Genomic DNA, 18,601 nt, shown 5'->3' on the forward strand with positions numbered 1-18,601 from the left:
TTTACATAATATGGACGTAACATAAAAGAAAAACAATGATACAACATTTAAAATAAATTACATTGCTTCTAAAGCAATGGGACGCAAAAAAAAAGATGCTGTCGCCTGTGGTAATTGGTGTAACTTTCAATATACAATTTTTTTATATGTATAAACTAGCGTTCAGCTTTGATCTCTTTTTTGATTAGAAATGCCTACTCACCCTACCTCATTTATTACAAAATTTATAAAAATATCGTACAGATATTTAACAAAATGGCAATTACATAACAAAAACAATATAGATCCGGAAATTACTGACCTGAATAGACTTTTTTGTAACTGCAGTAGTTATGATACCTAAGTAGATACATTAAAGGAAATTTCAAGATTCGAAAAAAGGTAAACAGAGATCTGTGCCAAGACTAGTCAGTCTACAAAGAAAGTAAAAGAAGAAAGAAAGAAGTTGAGTACAAGTCATGATTGTCTCTGCAATGCAAACTGCAGTATTGATGTACAACCGATTTGTTTGTTTGACCTTTGTAACAAATATTTTCTATTTTAAATTTCGAAGTACTCAATGGATTCGATAATGATTCAGCGCCATAAGTAATTCAGATCAGTGAACTTGGTGACGTGTGCGCCGGCCGCAGCCCGTCGCCGTCTCTCCATCGCGGAGGGGCGAATGCAGGCGAGTGTAAGAAAGTAATTGTTTGATTCGAGCAGAAGCAATCTCTCGCTACCGCGGGAACGCGCCATATAAAAGCCTCTCTGCACTTGTCGCTCGATAGTTTTTACTCGCACTTCGAACGCACACTTCATACCCATCGCTATGGAGTTACTGGTAAGTTAATTTGTTTGTATTGAATAACGACGTAAGATATATTTTGATGTCCGAGTATCGGAAACGACAACTTCCTGATTACACAATAAGTTATGTAACACGCTCCAGTAGATAGCTGCAATAACAAAACATCCGATGACAAATTCTGAAGTTAACATTTAGTACTTCGTAAACAAAACGTAATGGAATAATTTAAGTTGGATTATAGTTCAACAGCCCAATTCGCATTTTTTTTTAAATATTACGGAATTTGTATTCTTCTAAAAGTGAACAATATTTTTATTAATAACATGCTTGATACTATTTCATTTTCGTTTCAGAAATTTACTACACTACTATGTTGCATATGCGTAGCTTTTGCCTCTGAACACAAGCACATAATCCCCGTGGAGAACTACGACACAGAACTACAGGATCTGGGTCAGCATGTGGAGATACCAGAAACTCCTGTTAGAGTTGTAAAAATTACAAAGACCATAGCTGTTAAAATTCCCGTACCCTATCCGGTGAAAGTAGTGGAAAAAGTACCTTATCCAGTGCACGTGTCAAAGCCTTATCCTGTGCCAGTGCCGCAGATCGTTAAGGTGCCTCATGTAATTAGTTCAAAGGACAAAATCGGCCACGAAGCCTTAGACAGTCCTTACCAGGGCCACGGTCAATTCGGTGGAAACACTTACCAAGTACAAGAACATGCATCTGATGGGTACGGTCCTGACTCCGAAAACGTATATCACGGTGATGGGGGTTACGGAAGCGGATCACAAGGAGCCGGCGACGAGCACTCTCTGCAAAGTTCCAACGAAGACTTCGCCGGAGCCGGCAGCCACTACAGCCACCCCGGTAACCAAGAAGATGTTAACACATTCGAGTCCGATAGTTACAATCAAGCTATTAAGAACTATTTAGCAAATCATGGGTCTGGTAACCAAGGTCATGTGCCACATTACTAAAGTTAATAAAAATGTATAAATCTCTGGTGGTATGGCTGTACCTGAACAAAAGTGTACATAGTTACAATTTTTGAAACTGTGATCTTCAGAAAGAAATATAAATCTCTTTGTATTGTGTTTTATAAGCCAAACCGTTCCAAACACTATGCTCAAATAGTCTGATTATTATGTTTCGTTGTTGCTACATGTGTATGTACTAATGATAAGTTGTTATTTATAGTGTGATCGGTGATGAGTCGCTTGTATATATGAGAAATACAAAATATAAAAACCAAAACTTTTTTTTATTATAACAAAAGAAATCTATAAACTTTGCATGTCCACAATAACCGCTTATAATCTATATAAATGTCAAAATATAAAATTAATATTAATTAAAAATAGAGTATCGCGTCCTTTGTCTCCGCCGCCGAGAGAGGTGCAGCTGAATACAAAGAGCTGTCCGAAGACTTCCGGCACATTACGATGTTGTACTTTCCTTCCGCACGGCAAGAACGACTTGCAATCATAAAAAAAATTATAAGACATCGAGAAACATCAATTTAAACGAGGACCAACAACACATACTAGTTGTATAACATGATCACTTACACTATGCGGTAACACTACAAAAAATAAATCGATTGCTGTATTATAAAGTAATAGTATCTAGTGATTACGACACTTAAATGTTTCTATTTCAAAAGGTAGGAAAGAAAGTGACTCTAGGTCGTTTCTCGACGGTGGGCGTGACGCTGTCCGTGTCGCTGGATGACAGCTCGTCGCTAAGCGCCTTCACCTCGAGCGCGCGCGTCGGACGCATCGGCTCCGGCTTCTCCTCCTCGTCCGACACGTACATGCGCGTAAGGTCCGACGCCACCGACGCCGTCTCGCACACACTGCAATGTACATACCTAACTCAAACATTACACTTTTCACATTGTTTCCAACAAAACCTCATGGATACTACTATATACGATGCCCTCGAATTATCGGTATATTGAGTTAAATAACAGTTTGAGCAGTGCCAGTTGCAGTAAGTTGTGTCATCTCACCTGTTGTAATATTCAGACTCCATGTGGTGCAAGTTGTAGTTGACATCGGGCTTAGCGCTCATGGCGGCCATGGCGGCGGGCATCGCGAGCGCTGCGTCCGGCATGCACGACGTCTCCTCCTCCTCTGGCCCCTCCCCCGCCCCGGCCTCCTGCCCCCGCGCCCTCCCCGCCCGCCCCGCCTCCTCGCGCACTCCCTCCTCACCCACCCTGCCCTGCACCTCCGTTACCTTCACTTCGATTATCTCTTCTTTCAAAATAGTGCTGAAAATATTATTTTAATATAACACTGTACAACAAACTAAAACAACATCCTTAGCTTCTTCTGCGTTACTCATCAAGTCATATGATTCGCATAATGTTAAAAAGCTGATGTAATTTTGAAAATATGAATAAATACTCTATTCGAAACAAACACAATGTTTGCTTACCTTCCAAGATCAAAAGATATCTTGTATTCTTGTGATTTTTGAACTACTTCCAGCCAATTGGGCTTTTGAAATTCATCTTCATTCAAACTGAATGATGAACCAGGCCTGAAAATTTTAAAAATATAAATGTCACATTTAACAACAATAATAATTATTATGCATATAGCTACAATTTCGAGAAAATGTTAAAACTTACATAGGAGTGAAGTTAACGACGGTACCAAAGTGCTGTTGTTTGTTTACTTGATAGAAATTATCAAGAGGAGTGGTCATTATCGCGTCTTTTGTGATCGCCGGCAACGCTGAAGAGTTCCTCTGATTCGACTTCGTTACACTGCTCTCCATAACTTCACTCACGGAAAACTTCAATTTAGCTGAAAGACAAAAGTAAAAAAAAACCGTAATAATACAATACAAGGCCATAAAAAATCACTCTTGGAGTATGTCAATATTACTCACATTTATCAATCGGTGATATTTTACTTGCCACATCGAAAATAAAATCAGGCGTCCAGAAGTGAGGTATACGAATAAAAACTTTGCCCGAATCGACGGGCATGTGGAAGCCCAGCTTATGCAAAAGTTGCAGGAATTTTAAATCCTTACACATTGAAGCTTGCTCGCAATTCCACGGCACCAGTGGTACGGATTGGTTTAAAACTGAAATTAAAATATTAAACTCCGCTTAGTATAAGAATAACAATGTATCGAAAAGTCTTAAGCACTCGTTTTACTTATTTGCTGGCAACAGAAAATGTGTATAGAATATAACTTACCCAATGAATGATACGACACAGGGGAAGCGACAGGTTCATCTGCGTTATTATTAATGCCTTTGTTATCTTTTTTGGTAAAATCTATATCCATTTGTGCTTTCTTCTCGAAATATATTTTGGCATAGCAAGTGTCCAGTAACACTGTTTGAACCCAATCCAAAAACTTGGACTTGCCATCCTGTGTCAACTGCTCGCAAAGCTTTCCTATTTCGTCATCTCGCATCTCTTTGTTAATTTGTACAGCTTTAGAGTTCCTGTCCATTTCGGATTTAAGAAGTTTCTCGAATTCTTCCTTGTTTATTATTGACTGTTTGAAAAGTTCCTTTATTACGGAATCCCTCTTTTTGATTACCCCGTCCTCTTTAAATAACTTCAGTATTTCGCCGATCACATCTGACATTGTGTTACACTGCATGTAATTCCAGCTCAAAGAAGAAATTTCATCCTCTGTCCATCTTAAATAGAATATTGTTTTTTACTTTACAACATATAATTTATTTATTATGAATATTAAATAAGAATTGAACAATAGCTTAATACTTCGGTATTTTAAACGCAATAATAATCGTAATGGCATCGCTAATACTAAAGTTAAGAAATATAATTTTCCTATAACGTCATCAAATAATAAAAATGAGAAATAAGTTAGATGCGTAAGTTAAGCGGTTTTGCGTCATCACGTAAAATGTAAGTGACGTAGCAAAGCGAAAAGTCGTCATCGTTTGATGTTGTGCAATGCCTACACCGTAACAAGCCGACGCGACGTCATCGCCACATTACACTTATATTTACCAATTCCACCAATTGACAACATTGATTTGAATCAGTATTTCGCATTTACAAATTATTATTTCCAGATGAGAGATGAGTCAAAAGTAGTTTTTCAATGTCCATTAAACTAACCGAAGGAATAGTTAGAAGCCGAAGAAAAAACACACACAATTTAAAGTAGATACATCTGCCCATCAGAGAAAAGAATAGATGGATGGGTGGATGAATGTTTCTTTGAAGGTACCTCCAGAACGGCTGAACGGATCTCGATGAATATAATAGAACATAGTCTGGAAGACACACATAGGCAACTAATTAAGTTTTTTTTTTAGTTCCGAGCGGACGGAGTCGCGAGAGACAGCTTGTATGTATATACAAAAAAAACAGTATTGGTAGCAAAAAATTACAAATAAAATGAGGTAATGTTACTTTACCTCTCTTTAGCATTCGTTACGCTGCTTGTAGTTGATTTTCTTTTGACTCCGACGTCCTTTCCTGCTTCTTTGCTTTGAGCTACATCGAAGCTTTCAGACTCAAGTCGGAAAGTTCCAGTACTTTGCAACGATTGAGGTTTCTTTATGAACGTATTTATAACGTACTCAATTAGATCGGACCAATCCTACAAAGAAGAAAAATACAATAAGAACAACAGAAAGTTGCATTGCACGGAAGAGAGTAATATATTCATTTTATAGAGTTGAAAACAAACGTAATTCTGTATGATACATTGCCATTTCGTCGCAATGTAATTCGGTACGAAGACTGGCATTGGCCGCTGCACGAATTCTCGTTCAACAAGGGCAGTACCGATCGCATAAAAGGGCGGAGGTAAAAAAAGAAGGGGATATATCCTCTTTCCGATTTCTGATTAAAGGTTGACAACCTAATTGTACCGTTTTATCAAAAGACCAGATCTCTACTGGCAGCCGTTACTTTGTTATTATCAAGGTGTACGAGACTGTCAAACGATATCACTTTGTAAATGAAATACCAGTGAAACACTACAATACATAGAAACCCGCAAAATCAAAAACATCAAAAACTTATTTTAGATTTTATGCAAAAAGATTTACATACATCGCAAGTCTCGAACTCAGATTTCCATATGGATGTGAAAGTTTTCAAAATCTTGGGCTGGAACAAAGCTATGACGCATCCCAGCTCTCCGCCAACGTGATGCATCATGGTGAAAATGCAGTCGTTGACAAACTCCCCATTGCCTTCGTAATCTTCCAGCAAAAGCCCATATTGTGACATTATTTCAGGCGTTGCAAACCTGTGACAAATTGATCAACGTATAGTAACAATAACAAGGTTATAAATTTGGAATAACCCACATATTTATAAAATCATAAAAATACTAACTGTTTTATATGATCAGGCATACTGGTCGTGCCTTTGTAATCCGGCATTTTCATAACGTTGTCCAAAAACATCAATAAAATGTGGTTGGTTACAATAAGGTCCTGAAAATATTTCTAATGTAAAGTGCTCCCTCTACTAATTTTGCAATTTTTTGTTGCATAACATAAGAATGACAATTATAATAGAAAAGCGATGACACCCCTAGCTTTCGTCACCTCCCGTAACCCTTGTTTTGACATTTTATGCAAACAAACCTTAAACCTTTAAAATTTTGCAACGTCTCACACGTTATTGGTGCATTTTTTTATATTTATGTTTATTTGTAGATTGGGCAAATAAAAAATGTTCAAACCTGTAAATATTGTTTCGGATGATATTTAGGATTGTAATGACGTAAAAGCAACACTAAAAGCGAGCGCAATTCATTCGTCTCACACATCTTCATTTGCAGCGACACCAGCTTGTCTTGGTCATCATCGCAAGTATGCGGCGATTTCTTGTACAACTCAATTGCCTGAACGAATTCACGGATGGCTGTCACCACCTATACAATGACAAGTTTTTTTTTAATTATTGCATTACCAAATTGAAAAGCGTATAATACATATACACTTAAATATACCTACCAGATGTAATCTTCGAACGTTAGGTTTCAAGTCATTTCCGTCCAATTTTCTAGCAAGTTCAAACTGTTCACACAGATTTACGCCTTCCGCAGTCAAATATGAAATGATTTCAAACGACAGCACTGAGCAAACGTGCTCCAAGTCCAGTTCAATTTGTGTGGCAAACTTCAAAAAATATGTAACGAGCCAAAAAAAGTGCGATGTATCGATTTCGAGTTGAACATTAGTCAAAATTTCTTTATGTAACGTCTTCACTAATGAATTATATCCTTTTAACAGAAAATTAACTGTAAATTCTTTCAAAACATTGGAAATGTCGTCGTCGGTCAGTGTATTGTGTCCTTGCAGTGTTGTTCTAAAATAATTTAAATCATTAGTGTTAAATAACCGAAAAATATTCACATATTTGAAGAAGAATACAAAAATACGAACATATTTATTCTTCCTTTCTTGACGATTTTTTTTCTTTTTCTTTCCTGAAGCGTGAGGTTCGAGCGTACTTTGTTACTTATTCTCTGTTTGGTCGTGTGCGGTTTTTGGTGCTGAGGTTTTTTAGTTGGCAACTCATCTTCGTTGCTCGATGTGGATATCGACTCCTGATTTTCGATTTGAGTGACGTAACCGTAATCAGAGTTTTCTGATATGACCACTTTCTTTTCTGATTTTCTTTGTTGATAATTTTGACTATCGTTTTCATTTGAACCTGACACGGAAACCAGCTGTAAACAAAATTTATATTTATTTCTCAATAAATTTTATGCAAAAGTATTATTTAGCCATTTTTTAATGCTTACCGTATCATTTTTCATAGTGGTATCTTTATTATTATCAACACCATCAACACCATCGCCACCATCACCGCCATCACCACCATCACCACCATCGCCGCCATCACCGCTATCGCCGCTATTATTATTATAGATTGTTTCAGATGCGTGATTGTCGGCGGATCGCGGGGACTGGAATGGTTGGCTACTGTTCATGTTGTTTCTTGAAGAAGCATCCCAGTCGTTGTTCACAGAGCTGGGGTCGTCGTTACTTTTGCCGCTTCCGCCGGTGTCCGACGAATCAGAAGTTGGATCGGAAGTCAAATTTGGCGAAGAATCCTTACTACCTACAGTACACGTTAACGTATTAACTCGGTATCACTTAAAAATAAACTCACACTTAAAATTTAAAAAATACCTCTGTCTTGTGGTGACGTATTACTCTCATTGTCTTCAGAACTTTCAGATATAGAAGCATCGAGCCACAAATTAAGAAGTTTATGTAATGTTGTGACGTGCTGATCTTTATATAATAGGGCTATTAATTGTACCATTGTAACTGCCCAATTGGTCTGGAAGGAAAATAACATACAAAACACACATCTCGACTCTAGAAGAACTAAGTAATGAAATTAATGCAATTAATAACAGATAATTAAACAAAATTCAGACAGTACAATGATTTGTAACTGCTATGAATTCTTTTAATTCATCACTTACCGCATCTGGCATACACATAAGCTTTATAAGAACTATGTCAAAATTTTGGCTAAACAAGTTCCATAGTAACTGATTTTGCACTGTATGCGGGGCGCCATTGTAGACGGGACTCAGATCGCTCACATCTTCAGGTATGTGCAAGATGTTGCGCAGAAATAGAAGTGTGTTGCTAATATTTACGCATTGCTCCGAAGAAAGTTTACTTTTTTGCTCCAAGTCTGAATTTTTTTTCAAAAATTCTATTATGACTTTTGTTGCCCGATGGTCTGTCAGAGCGAGTTTAGTAGTTGCTAGTAAATTGTTTACTTCAAATATAGTGTGTCTCCCGAAGCCAGTTTTGGAAATAGCATCCATAGAAAGTAGACATTCTATAGGTATAGTTAAATTAACTAATATTTTTATTAGTAGTTCAATAGTTTTATCTTCTTTTGCATTAATCAGTAATGGAATAAGATCCTTCTTTATGTTTTGACCGAAGCTAATACTTCTACGATAGGTACATAAATATTTATCTTCTGTTAATATATTGTGTAAAATAGTTTCTAAGGCAGCTGTAAAAAAAAAGTTAATGAAGAGGATTTAGAACATTTCGTAACATTTGTTAATCAAACAAGAGTAGTTATAAAAGAACTAAAGAAATATGAATTAAATGTCGCTGTACGAGTATTTAGAGTTTGATCGAAATAAAGGTGGTCATAACGGCGCGTTGACGCTGTCAGAACCAAGCAATTGCAAATCAGTGCCTGCAAATAGGCACTAATTAGCGGCTTGTTACGCGACTGTCATTTTACACAGCAGTTGTGTCCACGCCAGTGGTGATCAGTGGGAGTTGGATCTTAACATGATGTGCGTAGTGCGTATTGAATGCGCATGGCTAGCAGGAACGGACCTACAGCGCAATCTATAGACACATATTTACTGCGATACTGAATCAATTGACCTCGCCTTGCAATCCATATGGCTCTGATTGAAATTACTCGAATATTTTTTTTTATATTATCTGCTCATCCATTAACAACCCTTTTTTATAAAACAGTCAACATTAACTTTGAAAAAAATTATTTACAAAAATGATTTTTCTCACCGTTGCAGTGTTCATTTACGTGATATCCATCTGAATGTAAAAATCCAAGATTGCTGAATGTGCTATGGAGCTGAGGGCTTCTGAGAACCCATTCCATTTTTTATCTGAAAAATATTATCGTATTGAATCAAACGTGATATACAAATAAACAAAAATCTACATATATATTATACTGTAAAAGCCCAAACTTAGATAAATCCTAATATTTACTGGCAAGCAAGGATTTTACTTAACTCATCTCATTTAAAGATCTGACGTTATGATCATCGAGGGTAATGTTTAAAAAAATGTTATTCCTTCAGCAGAAATACTTCATAATTTACAAAAACAGGGGAACAAAGCTGTGATTGCTGGCCAATGACTACAACTTTTTCAATTGTTTGCACCATAAAATCTCAGAAACTCGGTCTAGGTAATGACATGATCTACAACTTTGATCTAGATCATTATTTAATAAAACTTATATCTTGGCTGAAATCCCCGAAAACCCCATTGGCGGTCAAAACCTTCGACCTAAAATATTTTTTTCCAAATGCGGGATCGATGGTTCACCCCTTAATTTACCTAAATTGACTGCGCTATTACCACACGTTGCAACATATTACTCGTGAATACACACAAAAAAACGTATTATAATTAAGACAGTTAAGACATAAGTTATTGTTTAAGAACTACATATTTTATAAATTCGTACTACACACATTTTTAACAAAGTTTATTAAATAATAATAGCTTAAAAGTGTATGTTTAATTTCAAAGTTTGGAAACATTAGTCGTTTTCAGGAAAGAAGCCTTAGAAAGAAAAGAAAATCTCAAAGTGCCTTAAAGTTAGAAGTCATGGTTATAAGATGCGGGTAACTTTTTTGGAGGTCACGTGTACCGATAAAAATTTAAAATACATTAAAACTCAATTAAAAGTAGGCACAAAACTTTACTAAATTGCCATGTTTATTCCTCGACTATATAGAATTGAGAATATATTTGACTGTTTGCTTTGGATAAATTCAAAAAACAGATCTAACAATTCGTTTACCAATTATATTACTTTTTATCGAGAAGGTATAAGTTATACTTGTTTTATATCAACCTATACGAGCAATGCTAGAGTAGGTTAAGTACTATTCAACAATTTATGAGGTACTTAACCTTTGGTTAAAAATATTATAATAACATTTACAGTAAGTTTAGCCAAAATTACGTATGTGTAAAAATCATATCGCAAAACCGATAAAAACAAATTAAGGTGCTCTCAACATCTAAAACGTGATTCGATAAACGAGCTTCTGAATAATCCTATCTATTGAGCAAAGCACGTTTGCCGTCGGAATCTATTTGAATAATTCCCAGCTTTGTTTGTGTAACGTTATTAAAGTAGATCTATTAATATTATATAATAATAAAACAGATTGAATATCTCCCGCTAATCTTACAAGATACCTTTCCAAAAACGTTGTCAAAACGTCATTGATTTTGTAAGTTACTTTGTCTGGGCAAGATTTTCTGCAAATCCACGGATAGCGCGTATTTTCATGTGATCAGGACATGGACTCACTCCTACAATCCCAAATCTCCGAAACCGAATCCCAACAACCAAAGTCTAGATTTATGTAAAAGTTGTTTAAGATGACGGTTACCGCGGATGGTGATTTTAAATTAATCCAAATAGAAGGCGAAAAGGCCAGAGCCTCCCCTTTGTTTTCGATTGCCTTCGACCATCAGTTAGTAAGGTACACTAAAAGTATCTATGCGATTTATTGAAGCTTCAACACCTTTTTTTGACTGGAGTATATGTTTATATCGCTGCTGCTCTCATACTACGTGCGAATTTGATACGACACAACTTAGTATAATATATGAAAGTCCTAAGTGAACAGCAAGGCTATTTGCAGACGTTCACAGCTCTTGCACAGGTTAGATATATTATGAGCACGTTGCAAGGTGAGGGTAAACTGCGCAACTCACCACAACAATACGTCGTAGTCGTCCTTCAGACACGTTATGTAAGTGCACATTATAGCTATTATAAACATGCGAAAATATCGGTGAGACATCTTGACTTTTCCGGTTATAGTGATCGCTATAGCAAATTATTCTTACATTTTTTATCAAAGCAAACAATAAGATTCTGCTGTGTATATTTTTCATTACAAAAATAAAGGAGTACAATGCTTTCAAAAACGAAATACAGAGTAGGTACTGTTATAACTAAATGTTATCATTTCTTTTTATGTAGTTTTCTATTGAGTTTTTAATCAACGTTTTAGTTTGATTATTACAGTTAATTTTTATTACCCCTACATAGTAGTACCTGCTAAGAAGAATAATTTAAAAGTGGTCCCTGGCCTTGATTAATCAGCTAAGCTTACAGTGAGAAACAGAATTTAAGTATTTAAGGTTTCTCTTTTTGTATCAATTCTTCCAATTCGCTTTTGAGAAACAGTAAGTCCTTACACGAACGGGCGCTTTTTAACGCCACGTTGGCGGCTTACGACTGATGTCTTACCTCTACTACGACATGTTCCGCTCGCCCAGCGCTCAAAATACAACACTACCTACCTACCTAGCTTGTGTTTTATCTGGACGCTTTTTTAACGCTCGATAAGAGAGCTCCCGTGCGAATGAGAGATTACCTAGGCCGATCGTTGCTATAGATTCAATGGGAGTTATTTTCCTATTGAGTCAATTAATCGGTAGGCACATAGGCCCAACAGGAAACAACCATGTGAAATATCAAGTTAATAGTTTAGTTCAGTACCTACATTTTTAAGCACGATAAACTGCTTTTATAAAGGTACTTTGTAATCATAAATTTCAGAAAACAGTATAGAACACTATGCACAAGTATGAAGTACATTTACTTACATAAAAGTATGTTGAGCTCGGTTCCGATAAGCTATAACAATGGTGATTCGAAACGAGAATTTCCATTGGATGACAAAGTACATCCAGTTCAAATTATTTTGTCCTTATTATTTTTAAACCTTTCAGTATTGATTTGATTCACATAAAACTAAATAATACGACGAAGCTTGAAGTTAATTTTTCAAACCGAATAATCCACACGAAAGAAACCTACAATTTTTGGTATGGTAATAATGTTTTAGTTCAGTAACATCTCGATAAAATAAAGTTTGAGCCAAACTAGAGACGTCGTTTGCATTGTTCTTTTCTATGAAGTTGTAAGTTGAACAACGTTTTTTTAAATATCCCACGTAGGGTTTCTTTACATTTAATCGACGGACGATAGATAAATGTTAGGCATTGGGTCTTATATTACCGTAATAAAATTAATAAGAGCACAATATCTATCACAAGTGTTCGGTTGCGTTTTATTACATTTTTTACTTTAATTTAATTATATAACTTATAGTGATGTTGCATAATTTTAATGATAGAATAGTATATAAAATAATAAACTAAGAAGAATAACTATAACGTTACGTGTCTTCAAAAAATATCTTTACCACGTGAACATGAGCTGCGGTTTCCTACGCACCAATAGTAGGTCACGCGAGTCGCGTGTCAAGTACACGTGCTCGCTTCGGCGGCGCGCTACGCCCCTCGACCCTGCTCCCCCTCCTCACCCTCCCTCCCCAGCCGCGCTCACCGCTTTTGCCCCCTCCACGCCCACGTAAACAATTCATTATAACACTTGTACCTAACAAGGGCTAATAAATCTAAGTTTACACACTTACATATTTCATTCCAATACTTTAATTAGGTTTGATGACAGTTTTATTTAAAAGTTATTTAGCATGATGCTAAGAATTTCACAAAATAACAAGGCAGCACTTAAACAAAAGTATTGCCCAAGCCCACACTGGTTGGGATTATACATAGTATTTAGAACAATAGTTTACTTTAGTTTAGTTTCTTTCTTTCTTTCAATAGTTCCTGTAATATTTTGTTTTTGTTTTGACCAATTGAAGAAACATTTTGAATATTTTCCATATGGGGCACTCTAGGGTAAACATGGCTATTTTGAGTTTAATAGGCTTATGTTTATAATAATTTCAAGCTGCAAAAATGTGCAATTATCCCACCACAAGTAATTTTAGAAAAGTTAATGTCAATTGTCACATAATAATCCTTTTCAACAGTGTTATCTCTGTTTTGTTAAGCTTTCTTTATTAGAACCAAAGCTATTTTCTATATTAATTCATTTTAGGGTGTCACAATAATGTATATGTCTCTCACAGGATCAAGAAAATTGTATCTAAAATCTAGCGCAAATAATCTTTGTATTTAACTATTTAACATCAGGTGGAAGTGTGGTTAATTACTTTTTTTTTAATAAAGTACTTACAATTTTTTATTGAAAGTCACATTCTCACAAGAATTGATGCTACTGAATGTATGAAGCTCAAATCGACTGAGTAAAAAAGAATATAAAATGATTACTTTAGGAGTTATGATATATATATATAATTTGCTTACTAATTATACTGTAGAATTAAACTATATAGTATTTTATTTACATATTCAACTTTTACATTGCACTCAAACATATCCCTAAAATCTCTTAAAAATACAAAATGCCAAAATACAACTACAATTAAAATTGTATTACGATGTACACTAAGTCATTTACTATATATGTACGTATTTAATTAAAATTTGATATACACGAAAAAACACATAACATCACTCGACTGCATAACATACACATAGTAGAAGACTCGGCTATTATAATTGTAATTAATTCGATTTGTCGAATTCGAGTACTTATATGTTGTAAATGTACTTTTGTATTTCTGGATATCACATCAATAATTTAAGTTGATAGAAATACTTACGAAGAAGACGATATTTCCGCTTAGCTAGCTGTCGTACCATAAGTATAAACAATTACAGTTGCAAGTGCACTTTACACTAAAATAGATATTTGTTTTTAAGAACGCGAAACCACACACTATTCAGGTAGAACAAGATAGTTTTATTTTTTATAAAATGGCAAAGTAATTTTACAGAATTTATACAACCAGCTATATTTCTTAAACTTTTTTAACAATTTTACATAAAGAAAAATAATGCATAACTCAGTTTAATTTGTCTAATAAACACATACGTATTTCTTCCTACGACAAATTAGTATTGTCTATAATCTGACAAGGATCTTATTGGTTTGGTCTGTCCAAAGAGTATAGTAAGTATACTATGGGTCCTGTCTGCTGTCTTTTGGCAGTTTTTTTGACATTACACACAGGGTTACCAGTAATCAAAAATTGACTTACTCCTTAAGAAAGTCGTCCATGTTGCCAATCCAAACAATTAATTTGCAACTTATAACCAATTTCGTAATATGTAATTCCTTCCTATTTAAATTGATACATTCAAACAAACTAGCAAATTGTACTTCAGGACAAAATAACATGCATATACATATGAAATTTCGAAATAATGCAATATTAAACTGCGCAGCTGTCACTCCTATACATAAGTAATTGTGGATAACTCAACTGAAATTGATGACCTGCAGATCAGTTCACGGCTTACATCAAAGAGTATATAAAATAAGAGACGGGACTCTTGACTAATTAGATACACAAACGGAGAATAAAAATTGACATTTTCAATGCTAGCAATATTATGAACAAGTCTACGATGCTACCAACCTTAAAAAATCAATCTGTCAATTTCCGTTTTGACGTTTGAAAGTATTATTCGAGAGAAAACAATTTTGGAAAAATAAAACAATTTCGTTAATTGCAACTTTATTTAATCTTCTGACTAAAGCGAACATATTTTAAGAACGCAACATAATGCTCATTGCTTTCGTAATAATACCATTATTGTTTAGTTCACCAACAAAATACCCCAACTTTGATAAATGCTTATTTGTTCCAGTTTGTTTATTTGATAGATCATATTTTCTGATAGAACTGGAGTAGTAGTGCCACTCTTGTCTTGAGAAATAGAATAACACTGGAAAGAGATTAGCTCCTCTCTGTTGGTAAAATATTTAGAAAATTGCTAACAAGACAATATGCATTGAAGCAAAACAAATCGTCATCATCAAGCTCACTATACGGACACACTATACTCCACTGAGGAGCTCGGAGCCTACCCTCAAGAATGCGACTGGGTCTTATTCAACAATGCAGAGCCAGTGAGGGTTGGTTGACTTCGCACATATCTTTGAATTTCTATGCAGTTGTATGCAATTTGTAATTACAGTAAGAATGTCTGATGGATGTTATCATGAAATTCGAAGAACTCATTACTATATAGCGGAGATCGTACCTGGATATGTAAAATATGATCCGGTCAAGCGCCAACTGCACTGCCGACGCTCCAAATAGTCCCCTAATCCAAACTTTTCCTATCAAAACATTGCAAATGTACAAGTCATGTTAAATATTATGTACTGTAAAAATAGAATACAATATTTAAGTTTTACTTCTCAAATAAATTCATAAAATTATCATGAACCTAAAGATTCCGCATTTTAACTCTTTTGTTATTACTATTCTCCATAGATGTGTAACCTATAGATTCCTTAACGAGGAAAAATAATGAGCTTAGGAGGCATCATTTTGGGGAAAAGTACCTGTGTTGAAATTTAAATTACTTGTAAGAAAATTGTATACAATCTCTGTTTATTTTTTATTACTTAGTTCAAAAAAAGTTTAAGATATATAATAAGTTGTGATATTTGTAAAATCCAAATTTAATAAATTAATTTTGTTTCATATTTTTCACTAAATGGTATTTTTTTTTATCTTTTGTACTTGATACTTAATTCCCTATATTTTAGTATATTTTTATTTTCTATACACTGCATTTCCCAATTTCGAGAAAATCTTATTATGTTAGTGTATATTTTATATTAAAGTCTAATACATATTTCTAAAAATTGTCATAATATTAACATGTATACTAATATAAAACACTAAATTATAATATAAATAATCTATAGGTTACACATCTATATATCAATATTGACATTAATATAGTTATTATGCTAGTGCATTTTCTGCAACATGGTGACTCTTTTTTAGATTTGCGGTTAAACTACTCCATATAATAAGTTATTTTTCAAAATTTAGTTTAGAATTACAATATTTTAAACAGTCAAACTTTGTAGCACAGATGTTGCAGCGACATGCAGTCAGTAATTCTGAAGCAGATTCCTTCATTTAATAATTCTGTAGAACTTGAAGAGGTGCAATCATTCATCTGCAACAGTATGAAATGGTAATTAATTGATTCAAGTCTACAACATAATCAATTTAATTATTGCTTTTCACCTAGTTACATACCTTATTTAAAAAAAAAACTGGTTTTCTTTGATTATAGAGATTTCTCCCCATTTACTTACAAAACTTCTTTGAAATTCAATTCTCTACAATGATGGAACTCACAAACCATGTAAAAATGATGATTAGTTTTTACAGGTACAGATTTTTTGGAAATTTTATTGCCTGCCCATTTTTGTGAAATGTCTATGATAGAATCATAAATCAAATTAGTTTGAAAAACTTGTCATGACATGACCAATTTACAGTTTAATCTACAATATTTGAAACAATAATAGAGAGATATTCTACACACAACCTAAATAATGTTTAAGTTAATTTTTATTATTGAATCTTTTTCATGTTTCGAGCAAACCATATTATACTAAATATCAAGCCAATTTAAAAGGTTAAAATTGTTCAAATAATTGCTGGAAATATGTGCTTTGGGATTATTAATACTTAATATTTACCACTTACCATGTAGAATTTGGCATATGTCTTGTACTTACTTTTATGTTATTTACCTCAATTTTTGTTGTAAATTTACTTTTCAGCAATCAGCAAAAGGTCATAAGTTCTAGTTCAACATTTAATTCTTTTAAATATGAATAGAATGTAAAATTTTATCTTTGTTCAAATTCTATTTCTGTGAATCCATAGATTATGTTTTCTACTGCTTTTTACTTGTTTCACACCTAAAACAGAAAGTATTAAAAATTGATAAGTTGTTCATACAATGTTCTTCCTTTGTAGTTAATTATAACTGTAAAGCTTATTCTTATAATTTAATAAGTTACAAAAACTTCAGAGGTTGGATGTAACTGCTGGTAACTTAGTTTAAATAGAAAAATAAACTATTACAGATATCTTTATTTTTATTAAATCACATATTGTTGATGTTATTCATAATTTTATTATAAACAAACCTAAAGATGTGTACTTTTTAATAATAAATTTCGGTCAATTTGTCATTGGAAAGTGAGTCACACTCCCATTTTAAAGTCCAACCCAAACACAACAATAAACAAAGTCTTTTAACATTTGAATAATAATTTTATTTGGAACAACTTTACAACAGCGAATCAAACCAAGTTTTCATAAAATCAATTTTAATCTTTAGGAAATGATCATCATGAGTATTATTGCTATAAAGATTGCTGAAGATGAATATATTGCTATGAAGATTTTTTTTCGGGGTCTTAATTTATTTCATTAAGATATTAAAATTGTTTCACATGTTTAGAGTTTTGTAACAGGTATGCTGACACTCACAATTTTTATAAAATCACATGCTATAATAGAAAATATTTTCGCTTTTTCGATGTTTTTTTATGGTATTAAAAATGTTCCAAACCTAACCTTTCCAGTTTGCTTTTGGTGTTTTATTACATGTTATAAACTTAGCTTTACTTATCCTGCGGTTTTCTATTGTTCCAAACTTAACTTACCCTATGTAGTTTTCTTGTTTTTTTTTCAACTTAAGTTACGACTCCAAAAAAAAACTTCCAAAACAGTGTAAGAATATTCCCTATCGTTTAAGACATATGTAATGGAAATTTGGCTTGATTCGGTTTTATAAAGCATTACCTTTTATGTTATTTAGAACTTCTATACAATTTCAAAGCGAACTTTCATTTCATTGACTTTTACTAAGTAATTACGAATATAAAAACATTTAGCAACATTTTAACGTAAATATGGAATAAGATTTATTTACGTACATAAAATATCAAGTATAGTCATTGATACTTTATTTGATATGTAGTGAGATAGAATAATAGTCAAAACAACAAAAAATACAAAATATAATACTAAAAAACACAATGTAATTACCACATGGTTCTTGGAAATCTTCTCAGAAGAAAACATCAGCTTTCTAACTCTCAAAATATAATACACTTAATCCCACAATTCACACTGAAACTACAATATTCTTACCAAATAAGGTTAGATTTTAAATATAATAATATCATAAAAAGTTTCGTTTGTTATATGAGAGAATGAAAGTTTAATGGC

The 18,601-nt window shown here is 33.8% G+C and overlaps 2 protein-coding genes across 2 annotated transcripts; one reads left to right on the forward strand and one right to left on the reverse strand.

Annotated features, from left to right (window-relative positions):
• Nucleotides 1-791: 791 nt before the first annotated feature.
• On the forward strand, nucleotides 792-2,050 carry LOC106127624 (uncharacterized). Its single transcript, NM_001311832.1, is given in 2 exon segments — nucleotides 792-823; nucleotides 1,144-2,050. Coding segments are annotated over 2 exon segments (642 nt in total). The 5' UTR covers nucleotides 792-811; the 3' UTR covers nucleotides 1,774-2,050.
• tim (timeless) lies at nucleotides 2,039-14,488 on the reverse strand. Its single transcript, XM_013325762.1, has 17 exons — nucleotides 14,141-14,488; nucleotides 9,345-9,448; nucleotides 8,261-8,811; nucleotides 7,959-8,112; nucleotides 7,568-7,887; nucleotides 7,206-7,492; nucleotides 6,774-7,128; nucleotides 6,500-6,691; nucleotides 6,148-6,248; nucleotides 5,860-6,058; nucleotides 5,217-5,401; nucleotides 4,012-4,466; nucleotides 3,695-3,895; nucleotides 3,432-3,609; nucleotides 3,236-3,340; nucleotides 2,808-3,068; nucleotides 2,039-2,651 (listed from the first exon to the last, which is right to left on the reverse strand). Exons 2-17 carry the CDS (start codon nucleotides 9,439-9,441, stop codon nucleotides 2,453-2,455), a joined length of 3,840 nt encoding a protein of 1,279 aa, XP_013181216.1. The 5' UTR covers nucleotides 9,442-9,448; nucleotides 14,141-14,488; the 3' UTR covers nucleotides 2,039-2,452.
• Between the last annotated feature and the right edge of the window lie 4,113 nt (nucleotides 14,489-18,601).

This window comes from Papilio xuthus, unplaced genomic scaffold (genome assembly GCF_000836235.2).
Source record: "Papilio xuthus unplaced genomic scaffold, Pxut_1.1 DF824655.1, whole genome shotgun sequence".
NCBI classification, from domain to species: Eukaryota; Metazoa; Arthropoda; class Insecta; order Lepidoptera; family Papilionidae; genus Papilio; species Papilio xuthus.